We start from the raw sequence: 17,053 nt of genomic DNA on the forward strand, positions 1-17,053 counted from the left end.
ACCTGGAGAGCTGCCACGACTGTTGCTGCTGGTGCAGCTGATGCTGTCCTCCAACCAGGTGCTGTAGGTGAGGGAGTCGCGCTTGTGAGGCGTCCCGGCTGATGACAGACTCTCCTGGGTGTGAAAAGAGACTTAAAGTATTTTTTTTACATATTTGTAAACTTTAATTTTTAAAAAAAATATATGTTTTTAACGTATTTGTTGAAACTGTCTCCACATCGTTACAGTTTTAGCAAAACCTCTTCCTCCCTGTGCTACTGTAGTCCTTCTGAAGAAATGCACCACTCCCGACAAAACAAAAATAAACAAAACAACCAATCAGAACCAGGAGGAGGGTCTTAATGCTGTCAATCACCCCCTCCATGTGCTCCCCCTTCTTTACTGCTACACTGCAGCTAGCATAGCCTGTCATGAATGCTCAGGCTAATTAGCATAGCCACTGATGATGGTGGATAAACAGTTTTCCTGTAATGGTGAGTTGAATCTCTGCCATTAGCACTTTTAGCTGGGAGTACATGAGGTTGATTGACAGCGCTAAGACCCTCCTCCTGGTTCTGATTGGTTGTTTTGGGTTGGGAGCGGTGCATTTCTCCAGAAGGACAACAGTAGGACAGGGAGGAAGAGGTTTGTTAAAACTGTCACGACGTGGAGACAGTTTTAACAAATAAAAAAATATTTTTTAAATTAAAGTTACATACTGCAGCGTTTCCCACTCACCATGCCTGTGTCGTAGTCCTCTGCTGCCTCGGCTTCGTTCTCCTCTACCACACTGGCAAAGCTGCTGGCGTTGGACGAGGAACGGGAGAGGTCGTTGCCCTCAGGGATGGAAGGGGTCCTGCCACAGAGATAAGAGCTGCACCCTGGGTTACCACTCTCTGATCCCGCCAAACGCATCGCACACAGCAACACAACATGGTGCCATGCTCATGCAAAGCCACGCATGACAAGTTCTGCTAAAAAAAAACATGCTATGCTGCTGTAATCTGTCATGCTCACCTGTTCTTGGTGGTTGTGAGGACCTCAGGAGAGCTCTGGTCTGAGTTGTCGGATTTCGGGTCTTGAGAAACGTGGCCACTGTCAGGAGTTTTCTGAGTGTTTGGAGATGTGTCTCTACTGCTACAGAAAACACAAACAAAATGTTTTCAACAAAGCTTTAAAAAAAAGACCTAATGTTTGAAATGACAGCTCTTATATCTTGCTAAAGTCTTTCTTGTATGTTAGTTTTATCTTATTTCTTATTTTACTCAGATATTTGATGCTGTTTATTCACTAGTAAACCTCAGAGGCATTCACAGAACAGCTGGTCTCTTACTGAGAAGAAATTATGCACACATGGATATTAAATGCAGATTATCTAAAGGCATCAGAGCAGAAGGAAATAATACAGATACATGTCATCATTTTCAATATTTTCCTAAAATAATGGCTTATTAGTGAGGGATTTTTTTTGCCTAAATTATCTTTTGATAATAAGAGGTGGTGATTTTTTATTTTTTTTGGCAAAACATGACATCATTCATTATTTTAGGAAGTTGACGATATATGTAATTCTCCTTCCTCTTCACAAATACGCACTACTCTATGTTAGTTTACAACATGAAATCCCAATAAAATGTGTTGACGTTTGTCGTCGTAATGTGACAAACTGAGAACAAGTTCAAAGCACGGTAATAATAAACAACAGTCTTCATCCACCTTCTCTCCTGGACTTCTTGGATGTTTTCAATCCCAATGGCGCTGCTTCGCCTGGAGCTGAAAGGACCCGACTTCTTCCTCGTTGGGCTTTTTCCCGGGATGATCAGAGACTGGCAGGGAGAGCAGAAAATCAAGTGTCAAACTGTGGGAAAACTTTCTAAACTTCTACTGCGATCCACAACACAGTCTAAATTTAATTTAAAAGGAAAGTAAATTCCAAAAACACATCGTTCTGATTTATCAGGGTTATATGTGGATTTTCAGGTGCTATAAAGACGAGGAAAAATATGCGTTTCATGCCAAGAGCAGGTGAAAGTCCCCCCTGTCAGAGCACAGCGCGCTGAAGCGGGAGACAAAAGGTCAGTTTAAAGGCTGCCTGTAAATATGCTTCCTCAGCAGCCGCTTTGTTACTTCAGTCTCCATTTCAAAGGTCTCAAATTAGGAACGTAAAAAAAGATTTTAATTCCATGCGGCTTCAGAGAGCAGCAAGGCAATTTTCTTTGTGAAACCTCTGTAAGGGGGGCTTACTGAATTATTAGAATTAGCTAATTGGACATAAACAAAGTAGAGAAACGCTGTAGAAAGGCAGCACCTACTGCAGCAAAGCAGAAAACAGTAAAACGAGAAAAAGTGTGTCAGTTTTAAAATGAGCTTTTTCTGTCAATTTCTTAATTTTCTGGGTAATTTTTAAAACGAAACAATTCAAATGACCGGATTTCCAAAAGGAATTAAGAGGAGCTGGAATGTGCGGGGAATCACGTTCGGCCTTGATGCAGTGGAGCCATGCAGACAAATAAAAGCAACAGAAAGCAGCAGACATAAGTTAGAAGGTAGTTAGTAATTAGACATGAACCTCTTCTACTGTTCCTATCCCTATGGCACTGCCACGGCGTCCATATTTACTGGGACTTTTGCCTGGGACAAGCAATGACTGAGGCAGAAAGGAAGAGAGGAAACAGAGAGAGGAGGAGGAGGAGAGGATGGTGATGGCACAAAAAAGAGAGATGAGGAGGAGAGAAAACATGAGATTTATACAAATATATATGAGATTTCATGCAGTAAGTCATGTCAGTCAAACATAAGTTAACTAGAGAATACAAATGGAGAGAGTCTGGCTCCGTGGGCAACACAAGCAGCTGAATGGGAGAGAGACATGATGAGCCGCTTATGTAAGCCACATATGCCTGTGAGGAAGATGATGAAGAAGAGATTAAAAAAAGCAGCAGAGAGGAGCGGACGACAAAGTATTCTTTAGGTGTCATCATAATGTGCTAAACACCATTAGAGAGCATCTTCTCAAAAAGAAAGCAATCATTTTTACTGACGGTGGCAACAATAAATCCTGTTCAATGCATCTTTCTTTTTCTCCCATTGTTCAGCTCTGGAGAAAACTAAGAGCCCACTGCAGTGAACCCCACTGAAAACCTCCTTGTTATTCTGACAAATATTGATTTCTGAGTTAAAACATTAGTATTATTGTTTCTAAATGAATATTAACTCATCTTCTTTGCTTTACTTGAGGTCTGAAAGCTCTGCATCTTGCTTGTTATTTTGACCCTTTCCCATTTTCTGTAAATAAAAACAACATTTTTGCTTGTAATTTCAGAGACATGCTGTCAATAGTTCATAGATTAAAAGAACAATGTTCATTTTACTTAAATACATACATATAAAGAGTAAAATCAAAGAAACTGATCATTTTAAGTGGTCTATTAATTTTTTCCAGAGCTGTATGTTCAGAGGTTTGCATGCAGCTTTCATGGGCATTAATATTAAAATAATTTGAGGTTTTTAAATGATGAATTTGAACTGTAATTGCTAGTGTGTTGTGACCAAAAATGGTCCCAAAAACACATCCTAACTTGTTTTGGAAAGGACATTTGTACAGATAGAAGCCAGGTCTCCAAATACATCTAACAACATAAATGACATTATTAGGACAGTAATGCCCATGATGGGTGGATGCAAACTGAATGCAATAGTAACATCGGATAAAAACCTTGTAAACAGCTCAGATTAGAAACGTACTATTGTTGGATTAAAGAGCTGAAGCAACAACGATGCTTTGAATTAGTTCATTTAGCTTACAAACATCCTGAAATAAGGCAAAGTTACAAGGTTTTCATCATTTTCTTCATTCAACAATTTTCTGTGCTTAGCAATCAAACCCATGCTTAACGTATTTGTGCACATAATAGCAGACACATTGTTAGCAAAATACTAGAACACATTAGAGATTTATTATGCCTGTATTACAATGCAAAAACACAAAATCTTACCAAGCAAGTTTGGTTTGGTTTCTAGTGAAGATATTAGACACTTGAAATAAAACAAAACTAACTTATCAGTGTTTTAAGTCAATAATTCCTTAATATTGGTGAAGACGAACTAGCACAAGTACTTGAAAAGGTTGCTTGTAAAATAGTTTTGTCTGATTTCAGGTAAGATATTTGTACTAGAAACTAGACCAAAACTACTTGGTAAGATTTTGTGTTTTTGCAGTGAAGAATGCAGATGCTTTAGGATTTAAAAAGAACAGCTTTAATCCCAAACCATCACCACGAGCCTGACACCAGTCAGCTTCCTCTCACTCCATCTTGCAGACAGTTTACAACTAATTGCAACATGAGAGTCAGCTTCCAGACCAAAGCAGTCTGTTATTGATCCCCTCGGCTGAGGGAAAGGTGCATCGGTGTGAGAAGTTAATGCGGCAAGCGTGTGAGGAAGAGGCGATACGCTAGTAGAGGTGCTGGAGGAGGCAGAGGTAGCGAGGTTCGCCTTAGCTCAGGCGAAGAGAGGCACTGTACTTACTATCCCAGGGAATTTAGGGCTCTCTGCAGAACTGTGGCTGCTGTAATAGAAAATTTCGTTTTCAGTCTTATTTCATTCCTGAAGGAACTGATGATACTTTTTACCATTTATTTACTGATAATATCTGCTTTGTTTTTGTATTTCTGCAAGATGTGTTTGTCCATTAAATAAGTTTTGCAAATAATGTTAAGATGTTTCTACAGCTGTGATAGCAGAAGAGACCTGAAGACGTCTTGGGTAAAATGCTTGATCTAATGATTGTCTTAAAGGACTGATGTGTGGAATGTAGTTTGTACCCTGTTTGAGCTGAACCCATGAACTGACAAAGAAGTGTTAGAAGTTCCTCCTGAAATCCTTATCAACTGTCTTTCCTGCCATAAAATCATCTCCTCCAAGAGGTGAGAGATAGTTCATGAGGCGGGGGTCAGGGTGTCTCTGTGGCCATCTGGCAGTAGAGATAACATCAGACTTTGGGAGGGTCTTTGTCTTGCTGTGACTATATAACGATGTGATGTGTGTTGCTCAGGGCTCTTCTACTGACTGCGCTCAGTGAGAAGGGTCTTCGAACGCTTTTGCCTTCGAATAAAGAAACTTAAAGACAAAGATTAATCTTTCTCTTATTATTGAAACAGATTCTCATTCCTTGATAATGAAATTTCCATAACAATCTGGTGTCAGAAGTGGGATCCAGCGTGTCAGGAGATCGTGGCCGACGTGAGACCGGATGTATTGGCCAACCTGAGGAGTTTGTCTTCAGTCCACCTCCAATGAGGGGAATCTGAGGTCTCGTCTCCACGGCTGCTGACCGCCTGGATCCGTAAAGGACCTTAGTGATCTCCATTGGGTGAGAACTGTTTCATGATTATTACTGAGTTTGACTCAGACGGCTGTGATCCTGTGAGAAACTCCAAAGGGGAGTTAGGTTCAACTCAAAAAGAGTTTGGAAATTTTTTTATCACAAAGCGTGATAAAAAGGGTGGTTCTTAGCACTTCTACACCTTAAGGAATGAAGGCCAGAGGAGAGACGTCTCCCTGAAAGGTTAAAATGGGATCTAGATCCTCAACAGGTTTACAGCAGTCTGACTCATTACCAAGCATGACAATAAGAAATATGGGGAAGGATGTTTGAGTGTGAAGGCCAGTTGGGACGAGTGAAGGAGAAGTTTGAAATGAAGTGGGAGAAAGAGGAAAAGAAAAGCAGGTTAAGATGAAAAATGTTGGAAAGAAAGGATGATAAATGTATGAGTTTGTGGATGGAAGAAGCAAGATGTAGAGAAAAGAAAAAGATAAGTCCTGGTATGCAAGGGGAAACATTTAAGAGGAACAGTAACAGGATGCAAAGAAAATAATAAATGATATTGTGTTCCCTTGAGTGGACATCTGGGGAGGTCGACAAGCAGTGTTAAGGTACCGACCTGGACATTATCCAGCCTCATACCTCACTTAGGCTTTAATGAGAAGAGGGCTGCTTGTTGGGTTCCACGGCTCCAGCACTGGGATTATTGTTATCTGGTGAGATAACTAAGACTAATGGGATAACTTAAAACATAAATTGTGAAATCTAACATGGCAAAGGATCCAATGAACCCTTCTCCCTGAGGAAAAGAGATTGGCTTTTAAACCTTAGGGTTTCTTTTGGAACCAGGTTATGGAAGAAATTAGTTTAAATGGTTCCAGGGAATCAACTCCTCCTCAGGGTGAAATGTTTGAGTTTATGAAAGACGTTACAGGCCATAATATGTTTTATGTTTATGTGTTTGAATAAGTAAATTATTTATGAGTTCTTAAATTTTTGGAGGAAAAATAGGTGGCTGAAAAACTATACAAGAAAAAACAAACCTAATGGACTTTCATTTGTTTTTCCTTTTCCCCCTCTGTCTGAGCCTCGCTGCAGTGCATCTGACCTCTGACCTCAACTCCTCAAGTTTGTCCTCCTATGGACTAGATGATGTCCCTCTCACACTACCAGCTGATAAAAGTGATCAACAAGATCCACAGAATCAAGAAGATCTACATCCCCTCCAGGCACTGAAGTGTCTGCTGACATCTGGGAACTGATGACTGATGGAACCTTCTCGTGCAGGAGACTACTGTGAGAAAACTCATGAGGTCTCTTGCTGGACATTCGGATAGGAACTGGTGCTCTACAGCATATGGATGATGGTGGCAACCTACTGACCCATGGCTACATCTGCTCTGGGTGAAGTCTGACAGAAGCCAGAGACTCTGACCATCACAAGCAGGCAAGACAAGTGAATGTTTTAGCCAAGGACACAACAGAGGCGGACGGAGCAGGAATTGAATCAACAATCCAGGCTGGGGGACAAAACCCTTTCAGCATTGCAAGCATCATCCCACCATCATGGAAAGGAAAGATTTTATTCAGAGACATGAGGAGAAGACGACACCACATTGAACTGTTTGAAGCTTGTTTCATTTGTGGACAATATGGACATTGGCTGAGGGACAGTGTGGACAACCCAAAGATCAAACACCAGAACCAGTTGGACTGACAGGAAGCTGGAGGAGGAGAGAAGGGGGAGGATTATGCTGCAGCGACGCCAGCAGCAGGAGGGCGAGTCAGAGAGACGAGACATTCAAGATAAGTTATATGCACACACTGCCACTGCAATGAAGAATGCTTGCTTACTAACCTGTTCACATATAGGAATTATCCAGACAGCAAAAATGTCTCAATAGATGTCTTAATGCTCAATATTAGAGAAGTTCTCTAAGCTTGTACTGGTTACTTCTGAGTCCTGAACAATATCAGTAGATTAGGAAACTGTTAAGTGAAACTGCAAACATTTAAGTTCTGCAATGAGCTAATTAATTATGCCATGGAATTCCACAAAAAAAACATAACTGAATTATGGGTTGTAGAGATATAATATGGGATGTTTAGGAAAATAGTCAACTTGATAGTTCAGATTTTGTTGAAATGTATTATTCTGTTTGTTTTGTTTGTTTCCTATTAAGAGAAAAAGGGCAATTATCTTTAAAAAAACTAGTAATGGAAAATAAAAATGTTATCAATGGGAATTTGGTTGAAATCAACATATTTAAGTGTTGAAGATTATTCACATAGCATAAAACGTGTGTTCACCTTTGAGTGGAACAGTTAAATTAGATTTTAACATTATAATAGCAAATGGAGTTTATTAAAATTGGTGAAATGTTCCAGCAACAGAAAATTGATTAGTTTGTTCCGGAATCAAAAAAAAATATGTTGAGATATCTCTTTTGAATGTGCACATATCTTTAAATATGATTCGCAAGATTAGAGACCAAACGAATCATTAAAAAATATATATTGTTAAAGGAAAATTTGAAAATTTATGAAACTGCAGTAAAATTGATGTTTAAAATTTGAGGAAAAAAACAAATTGAGGACTGACTGAAAATTTCTGACTGTGATGAAGTTTTGACTGACTGCAAATCTGACCAGTTTGTGTCTTTTGTGTTTGTTTCCATGTTGAAGTGAATGAGAGTGTGATTGTGCGTTTCAAAGTGATTTTTTTTAAGTAAAAGTTTGACACTGTTTGACAACTTTTGGGTTTTTGAGGGAATGTTTTTTTGAAGGAATGTCACATTAGAGGATTTGAGATTTTAGTTGTCTTCAGGATGGTAATTTTTATGTGGGAAGGTTTGATATTTTGAAGGCTTTCCTTTCCTCTTTAACGAATATAAAGGATTTTTTTTAACTTATAATACATTTTTTGGACTCTTGGGGCAGAGCGAGCCTTCTGTGATCTTAAAAGGTCTCTTTCTTGGGTGCCAGTTCTTGCATTTCTAGACCTTGAAAATTGTTTGTTCACAGGGTAGAAAAAAAAAAGAATATCTTAATAACCTTGGACTAAGTGAAGATTCGGTTTTCCAGCAGTATGTAAATGACTCCTTGATCTGCAGGACTAATAAGGGACAATGTAGGGAGGACACTTTTAAAACTGCTTTTTAAGGGTCATAAGGCTTCTCGTTGAAGCTGCAGTGTGTAAAGGTACAGGTGACTTTACTAGGTGATGTCATCTTAAAAAGAATCAGTCACTATCTTTTCAGCAAGCTGAGCTGCTCCCAGACCACAGACCCAGGGCAAATGATACCACTCTTAGGAACCAATCTTAATTAGGACTTTTCCTTCTAACTACTTAAATATTGAGGCTCCACTTTCTTCTCTAATCAATGGGTGTGGTCTCACAGCTTACAGTGCTATTGCCTGACTACTGAACGTGGGGGAAGAGTTGAGGTGTTGAAAAGAGCGCAACTTAGTGTTCCTGCTTTGGTTCTGCTTGACCCTGATAAGTCTGTGTGAAAATGGTGGAAGTGGAAAGAGGGGGTTCATGTAATCTGCTGCGATCTCATAGTGACAAATTTTGTTACTCTTCTAAACTTGGTCCAGGCGCAGCAGGGCTTCCCTGATTTCCTTGGACCTGTGAATGCAGCTGGAAAGTTGCCCTGGCCTCGCAGAGCATTGTGAATTGCAGCACCTTGTTTGTTATGTGCTGCAGTCTGTAACTATCATCCTGCTTGAACATGAAATATCATTCCCTTTTGCAGCATGCTGACTTTGTTTCTCATCTCATTGATGTTATTGGACATGCTAAACAGTACAGGTAAACATTGAACTGTGTTGAATCCAGCCATGCTGCTGCCAACAGAGGAGGATGGGAGCCACATGACTGCTCCTCTGTTTTAGACATTGTCTGAACACCACGACCTGACTTAACAGACATGCCTCTTGCTAACCCTGACTTTGTTTTCTTTGTGGATGGTTTCTCCTTCAGATCAGATACCGGGATAAATCATGTGGGCTATGCTGTGTGTACTGAATTTGAAATTCTTTCTTCTGGGCAGCTTCCGCCACACTTTTCAGCACAGACAGCTGAGCTTGTGGCACTAACAGAAGCATGTAAATTGGCAAAAGGCAAGCGTTTAACAGTTTATACAGATTCAAGATATGCATTTGGAATAGTTCATGATTATGGAACAATTTGGAAACATCGTTCCTTTTTGAAATCAGATGGGAAATTTATCTTAAATGCCACCCAGGTAGCAGAGTTATTAGGTGCTATTCTGCTTCCCAAAGAAATAGCTGTTGTGAAATGCTCTGCCCACACAGGCCTCTCTGACTTTGTTTCTAGAGGGAATGCAGATGCTGCTGCAAAGGCCTCTGCATTAAAACCATTACATATCTGCTCCACTAACCTTTGCTTGCCCTCACCCTCAGAGGTCACATTGCATGAAATGCAGTTCTTTTCAACTGATGCGGAGAAGCATATCTGGAGGAAAGATTGATGTGTTTACATTGATGATGGGGGATGGTGTAGGTTGGATGGAAGACCATGCCTACCAAAATATTTCTTTCCCTGGTTTCCTAAGTGGGAACATGGTTTAGATCATGTGTTCAAAACTGGAATGCTTGCGGCAGTAAAGCAAAGATGATATACAAAAGGTTTTTCTGTGACAGCAGAAAGTTTTTTGTAAGAAATGTCATATCTGTGTAGCTCACAATTCAACTAGAACTTTAGTGACCCCACAAGCAGCACATTCACCTCCAAATTGGCCATTTCAGCATTTGATGATGGATTTTACTGAACTAACACCTTCTGAAGGGAAAAGGTATTGCTTAGTGGTGGTAGATATGTTTTCTAAGTATGTTGAGGTTTTCCCTACAAAAAACGCAGACAGCAGCGCTGTAGCAAAAGCTTTGGCAGAAATTATTCCTCGATGGGGAATACCTGTCCTTATTTCAAGTGATAATGGAACACATTTTTTAAACCAGGCGTTAAAAGACATAAGCACATTGTTTGGGTTTAAATTAAAGATAAACTGTGCATATCATCCACAGTCAGGTGGAGTTGTGGAACGTGAGAATGGCATGCTTAAAAACAAATTGGGAAAATGTTGTGAAGAAACAGGATTGTCTTGGCCAAAACCTTTACACTTGGTTTTGATGTACATGAGAATGAGGACTAGAGCGAGAGGTAATCTAAGCCCTTTTGAAATTTTGTTTAGCCGACCTGCAACAACTGGAGGAGAAACCAGCAAAAATATATACATACTAACTACTCATACCATGGAAAATAGTACGTTAGAATATTGTAAGTCTCTGTCACAGTCTCTCTGTCCCACCAGGCTGTGAAAGCTGCCCTTCCTCCGGTGGCTGATAAACTTCTACACCCTTTTAAACCTGGCCAGTGGGTTTTGGTGAAGGACACATGCAGACAGCACTGGAAATCCAGATGGTGGTTGGGGCCTTATATCGTCCTGCTGACTGACGAGCTGCCTGGATTCACGCCAGCCAGTGTAAACTGCTCACCGCAGGACCACCTACATCTGAAGGTCCAGATGAAGACGACAGAACCCCTCCTAAGGAGGGGTTTCCAACGACTGCTCACCTGTCTTAGTAACAGGGCAGCGTGAAGCGCAGAGCCACCCAGGAAGGGGCAGCAGGATTCCAGGATTTGTTTTTGTGGTGTTAAGAAAGAAGAAACACCTAACAACTGCATCCTGACGGCAAGCAGAAAATGAAACTTCTGTTGCCACAACATCGCCTTTGGTTAGAATGAAGAGGAAAGCTAAACACGACATTGATCATCAAGAGCCAGAAGAAAACACATGGTTAGCAATTGTGAAGACAATGACAAGGAGAGTTACCAATTCCAGCTGTGTGTTTGTTCTATAATTCTGCTTTCTATTCCAATCAATCTGCTGTTGTTACTGGTCCCTACAACATGGATTAGGATTGTGGCAGTAATTGTAATTATTATGAAGAATGTTTATTTGGTTGAAAATGTGTGTTCCTTGACATCAGGTGTGAGGTCCCATATGGAAATCGGGACATTTTCCAACTCAAACTAATGATATATTTGTAAAATCTGGGATGATTCATCAATTTCGGGGACAAGATCATCCTTATCTAACTCCAGACATATGTATTTTCCGACCATATGACATGGATGTTCCTTTGGGAATTTCCAAAGGCTGTAAGAGTTGTTTTGAAAGTTTCCTGTTCAGGTATAAGGCCTTGTGATGACTTAAAGACGTATGCAGCACGGGATGATCCTGGTATCAATAACATGGTTTTATTGAATTGTACTGCTTTTCCCAATGGTTCTAGGTTTACTGTAAATATTTCTGGTAAGATGTTAACAAATGTTTGGGTTTCTCTACCTAGCATGAAGGTAGAAACATTCTGGTTCCTTCTAGAGTATGTGAGATTGTTTGGTTCAGGGGGTTGGATAGTGTGAGTGAGTTTTTGTTTGGAGTGATTCTTATTATAAAACATGATGTTTAACACTCTTGTATGGATTAATGAGCGATGCGCAGCATTGCGGGATGTGGAACCACTGTGATGTGTTACCATGAGTGTGGTGCACGAATACAGTTTTATGAAGACTATTTCTATTTATGATTTTTCCTTAAAACCTTTGAGGTGAAAATATAGGTGGATTGGGAGGACATTTGGATTTTTTTTTATATGGAAATTTTCTTGGGAGTAAGTGATTATTTGGTAATCAAAAGGGTGGAATGTAATAGAAAATTTCGTTTTCAGTCTTATTTCATTCCTGAAGGAACTGATGATACTTTTTACCATTTATTTACTGATAATATCTGCTTTGTTTTTGTATTTCTGCAAGATGTGTTTGTCCATTAAATAAGTTTTGCAAATAATGTTAAGATGTTTCTACAGCTGTGATAGCAGAAGAGACCTGAAGACGTCTTGGGTAAAATGCTTGATCTAATGATTGTCTTAAAGGACTGATGTGTGGAATGTAGTTTGTACCCTGTTTGAGCTGAACCCATGAACTGACAAAGAAGTGTTAGAAGTTCCTCCTGAAATCCTTATCAACTGTCTTTCCTGCCATAAAATCATCTCCTCCAAGAGGTGAGAGATAGTTCATGAGGCGGGGGTCAGGGTGTCTCTGTGGCCATCTGGCAGTAGAGATAACATCAGACTTTGGGAGGGTCTTTGTCTTGCTGTGACTATATAACGATGTGATGTGTGTTGCTCAGGGCTCTTCTACTGACTGCGCTCAGTGAGAAGGGTCTTCGAACGCTTTTGCCTTCGAATAAAGAAACTTAAAGACAAAGATTAATCTTTCTCTTATTATTGAAACAGATTCTCATTCCTTGATAATGAAATTTCCATAACACTGCTCAGGTTATTGGAGACTGGATATGGCTTCTTTAAAGTTAGACTCATGGCATCCATTGACTGGCTCCTACTGCGAATCACCCGCTACGGAAAGAGATGAGGAGGAGGAGGAGGAGGAGATACATTCAGATGGCACTGATATTTGTCCCCTATGGGAACCGGGATCACGTCTTTGACTACCACTGACAGAAAAGGAAGAAGCAGCCAGCTCTGCTGATGAGTTATTATATTTAGGTAAATGGCAGGACGAGAAAGAAAGAGTAAGCAGATGTCAAACCACCAAGCTGCTAAAAGTAGTTAAATCCAGCTGGATGTAACACAGCGGAGAAGCAGAGCAATCCGAAATCCGCCCGTTCGCTCTGAATTGGTGACAGCGTCGTGAACAAGTGTGGCAGCACAGCGGCATGCAGAGAGCGCAGCGTCAAGTTACTGCCGGGATGCACGAGGAAGAAAAGCTGGGAAGCAAAGAGGAGTAAAGAGATGCAGAAATCCACTTCCTTCAGATTTAACACCAACTGGGAGGCAGTGATAAAGCTCTTACAGCCCAGCTTGTGTACAAGTGTCAAGAGCCTGAGCTGCCAGAGAAAAGCCATAAGAAAAATCCAACGACAGGTATTAAAAAACAAAGGTCACGAAAAGTCAATGCTTCAGTGTTGTAACATTGATCTTTATCATCTTACAATACCAGCAAAAGCATATCAGCTGTATGGATAGGCTGACATTTTTGAAAATACAAATATTTTCTTTTGTGCAGTGAATTATGGAGAAAATCGATATCTTGCTCAATTCTGTCTGCTTGATAAAGTTACAGACGGCGGCCGGTTATTCAGGCTTAAAGAAGCCAGGAAACAAGGGGCTGTGTCCAAATAACTAATTGCATCAGCAGCACCGCTAAAGGTTGCGCAGATCAATACAACAAGAAGAATGGTGCAAATTCCTGTTACATTAGCCAGTAAAATGTCTGAGAAAACACTCAAAACATGCTAAATGTAATCCTAAGTCACGCTAAAGTATGTTGGACCTGGATAAAAGATTTGCACATTTTCAAACAGGACTTTGCTTTGAAATGTGTCTTATGGCAGTGCAGTTTGTGCATCTGACTCTCCGTTTACCTTAAAGGATTCAAAGAATCCCCCTCCTCCTGCATTCCCATTTTCCAGCTTGTCGTCCTCTCCTCCAACTCCCATTATGGCCTGGCTGTTCACATGGAGCTCCTCATAAAGGGTTTCAAGCAGAGCTGATCGTGTTCGCTCCTTAAACCGAAACACGCAAATGCAAAACGGAAAATGAAAAAACAAATTGAATGTACAGATTTTTTTCATGTTTGACGAAAAACGTTCAAGAGCTCACCTCCAGCTTTGCAAACTTTTCAGCTTTGTAGCACGCATATTCTGCATTGATTAGCTTTGTAAACAGAAACTCGTGAAATTCGGGGCCCTAAATAAAAGCAAAGCAGAGAGAGGAAAGCATTTTGAAATCAAAATATGACGACAAGACTGATTCTTAAGCTTTGTGTTTCTCTTACTTTTTTAAACGTGGCCGGGTTTGGGAGAGCTGGGCCAAAGAAAGGAACATCGTCCCGAGCCGTGACTGAAACCTGGGAACAAATATCAAGGCCGAAGAATAATCACTCGCATCAACTATCTTGAAGAAGCAGAAAGAAGGAAAGTGAGGCGAGTTCACCTTGTAGACAACGTTGTCAGAGCAGGGGTTGACCACCTGGACCACGACGTAAGCGTGAAGGAAGTTGGAGGCGATCATGTCCGGCACAAAGGGAGTGTTCTCCTCTTGGAACACGATGGCCACGATGTCGTTGCCTATGTGCCGTTTTCTCTGCAACTGCAGCAAAAAATCCCCAGGACAAGCTTGTGGTTATATTTAACATGAGATCTGCAAATGTTTCAACTTTGTGATCACTTTTTTTCATCTTAAAACCACAAAGTTATGTAATAGACAGAAACCAATGGTTCCCACCAATAGATGTCTTAAAACTAGAAGGCACACAACCTCCTTTACTCTGACATGCCAAGGTTAAATTTATTGCAATTAACTTCAGAAGTAACTAATAAAAAGCACAAGTAAGTGTAGTTTTATGTCAGTATAACTTAAATTATTCTGTGAAAGTCTCAGAGGGTTGTTAAGAGAACATCAGCGAACAAACGCAACATGAAGACCAAAAAACAGAAATAAAAGTGAAGTAGAAAGACCAACGTTAACTCTGGAGGAGCAGCAGACAACTACAGCTCAGGTGGGAGAATCTTTGCAGTTCAACTAACAGACATGACCTCTACAAATCAGACTTTTACAGAAGAGTGGACAAAAGGAAACCACTGCAGAGTAGAACCTGCAGTTTGCTGCAAGTCATATGGAGCACACAGTCCACTGTTTGTGGACGGAAACTAACAGAAATACGAAAAATGTGTAATGCCTAAAGTTTAACTTCAAAGCCAAATAACAAACTCCACTGCTAATTAGTTCTCAAGTGTTCTGGGAACATAATCAAGAACGCCTTCATTATTTATAACATTAAGCTTGTAAAATTTGCACATTTGCAATTGTATAAAACAAAAAAAAAAACACAAGCAACTATAAATAAAACACAGTAGGTGTAAAGGATGTAGTTCTACATTTCATTTATCAGATGAATACCCTCCATGGAGACATTAAAGAGCAAATGCATCCTGCTTTCAGTTGCCAGCATGTAAATTTGCAAACCACCACAGAGAGGCGCTGTTTCTCTTGAAGTCAGCCAGAGGAGTTTGCTGTTTTAGGTCAACATGGCATATATATAACACCCACTGCTGCTGGCTGGGAGGCTGAGCATGTGAACACAGACATTCTCATCTCTGTCTGTACAAAATGTGACATGCAGGAGTGTGTAAACTAGCATTTACTAATCGGTATTTGTGTGGGAGAAAAAAAAAAAGATACACAAGAACTGAAAAATCAGCTCATGCGCAAACGGCAATGGATCATGTACGCATTTTACGCACTGCTGTTTTCTGACTCGGCGTGGGTAAACAGGGAAATGGTGTACTGTTATTCTCAGAGGGGAACTTGTCTGACCGCTTGATATGAATCTCGAAAGGTGTGTCAGTGTCCCATGGTGTTGCATTACCTGCTGCGTGTCCCCCTCTGTGTAAGGCAGCTTTGTGGACACATGGAACATGACCTCTTTGTTGCGGTAGTTGCAGTAGACGGATTCGGTGCCAGTCTGCCCATGAGTCACGTCTAACCCTCCGCGGAAACTGCAAGTAAACACAAGCATGTCTAACAGGATATTCCACCATCACTGCAGAAAGCGTGACCGTTTACTCCTGCAGCGTGCATGATGGGATGCAAATAGGAGTATGGTGGAGTTCGTTTAGAGCCTTGACAACTATTGTTTGGCTCTTACCCTTTAAAATTATGTAGCTCAATCTTTTCTCCCAGAAACTCCAGGAACTCTACAAAGGCAGGACTTTCTTCGCTGTTGCCAAACAGCTCCTCTTCTGACGTCTGAATCCAGGGAAGCAAACAGAAAAATGAAAATTCTTGCAAACATAAACATAGTAGTAGTGCCACTCTTACTTGAATAAAAATGTTTTGGGTACTCTACCCGCCGCTGCATAATTGTGAAGTTGAACAAAAATCTATAAAACATGGCATGCATTTGCATTCAGCTCTCCCACGTTGCAGAATAAATTTTAGCTGCGATTGCAGCAGCGGAAAGTCTATTCGCAGGTGTTAAAATGCATTTAGGTCTGGACTTTAACTGGGCCATTCTAGCATTTAAATATGCTCTGATCTTTTCTGCAGATCCTTAAGAAAAAACATCTCATAAAATGAGGGAACAGGGCTCACACATGAGGTTTTGCATGTAAACCAATGAACAACTGACTGAGAGATGTTGAAATCTTGTAATCCCTGACCTTACTGACCTTTCTGATGTGTTTCTTGTTGATTTTAATGCAATTTATTTCACTTTTGTTCTCTACAAGAACCTTCTGAGGGATTTATTGTACAGCTAGGAAGTTCTAAAGGTAATCTGGATGCACATTATCTAAGTTTATGAAAGCTAATGTGGATAAATATAAATGCAAACAACAAATTTATAGGTTTTACTTCTAAAAAAAAATCCTACAGCTTTTTTCGATTCTTGGAATTGCAATTCTAAGAAAATACCTTAGAGTTTATGGTTTTAAAGTGAAAAATAATTTTTCGAAAAGGTGAATGAATTCCAACAGTACTTTCCAAGTCTAGTTTAATAATATCAAGCAGAAGGAGCAGCAGAGAACATTTGTTTGGCAGAGCAGCCGTTATGGCACAAGCACAAAAAATAAAGATGCGCATATTGTGCTGTGATAACTTCAATATGGCAGCCAAATTAGACAGAACCTTCAGAGATGAGGG

General features: G+C 40.3%; 1 protein-coding gene across 12 annotated transcripts in view; it reads right to left on the reverse strand.

Moving 5' to 3' along the window:
* Positions 1-17,053, reverse strand: part of rap1gapa (RAP1 GTPase activating protein a) — a 65,717-nt gene that overhangs the window by 3,406 nt on the left and 45,258 nt on the right. For 7 of the 12 annotated variants that reach the window (XM_081609169.1, XM_081609172.1, XM_081609168.1 and 4 more), the window contains 13 exons: positions 16,059-16,159; positions 15,780-15,909; positions 14,345-14,500; positions 14,187-14,258; positions 14,012-14,098; positions 13,774-13,914; positions 12,660-12,745; positions 4,507-4,543; positions 2,549-2,626; positions 1,696-1,805; positions 997-1,116; positions 718-853; positions 3-114 (listed from right to left, as the gene is read on the reverse strand). In XM_081609169.1, coding sequence (XP_081465295.1) covers positions 3-114; positions 718-853; positions 997-1,116; positions 1,696-1,805; positions 2,549-2,626; positions 4,507-4,543; positions 12,660-12,745; positions 13,774-13,914; positions 14,012-14,098; positions 14,187-14,258; positions 14,345-14,500; positions 15,780-15,909; positions 16,059-16,159 — 1,366 coding nt within the window. The remainder of the gene's footprint in view (positions 1-2; positions 115-717; positions 854-996; positions 1,117-1,695; positions 1,806-2,548; positions 2,627-4,506; positions 4,544-12,659; positions 12,746-13,773; positions 13,915-14,011; positions 14,099-14,186; positions 14,259-14,344; positions 14,501-15,779; positions 15,910-16,058; positions 16,160-17,053) is intronic. The other 5 variants (XM_081609170.1, XM_081609171.1, XM_081609173.1 and 2 more) reach the window with 5 other exon arrangements.

Source organism: Poecilia reticulata, chromosome 7 (genome assembly GCF_904066995.2).
Source record: "Poecilia reticulata chromosome 7, P_reticulata-male-v2, whole genome shotgun sequence".
Taxonomy (NCBI): domain Eukaryota; kingdom Metazoa; phylum Chordata; class Actinopteri; order Cyprinodontiformes; family Poeciliidae; genus Poecilia; species Poecilia reticulata.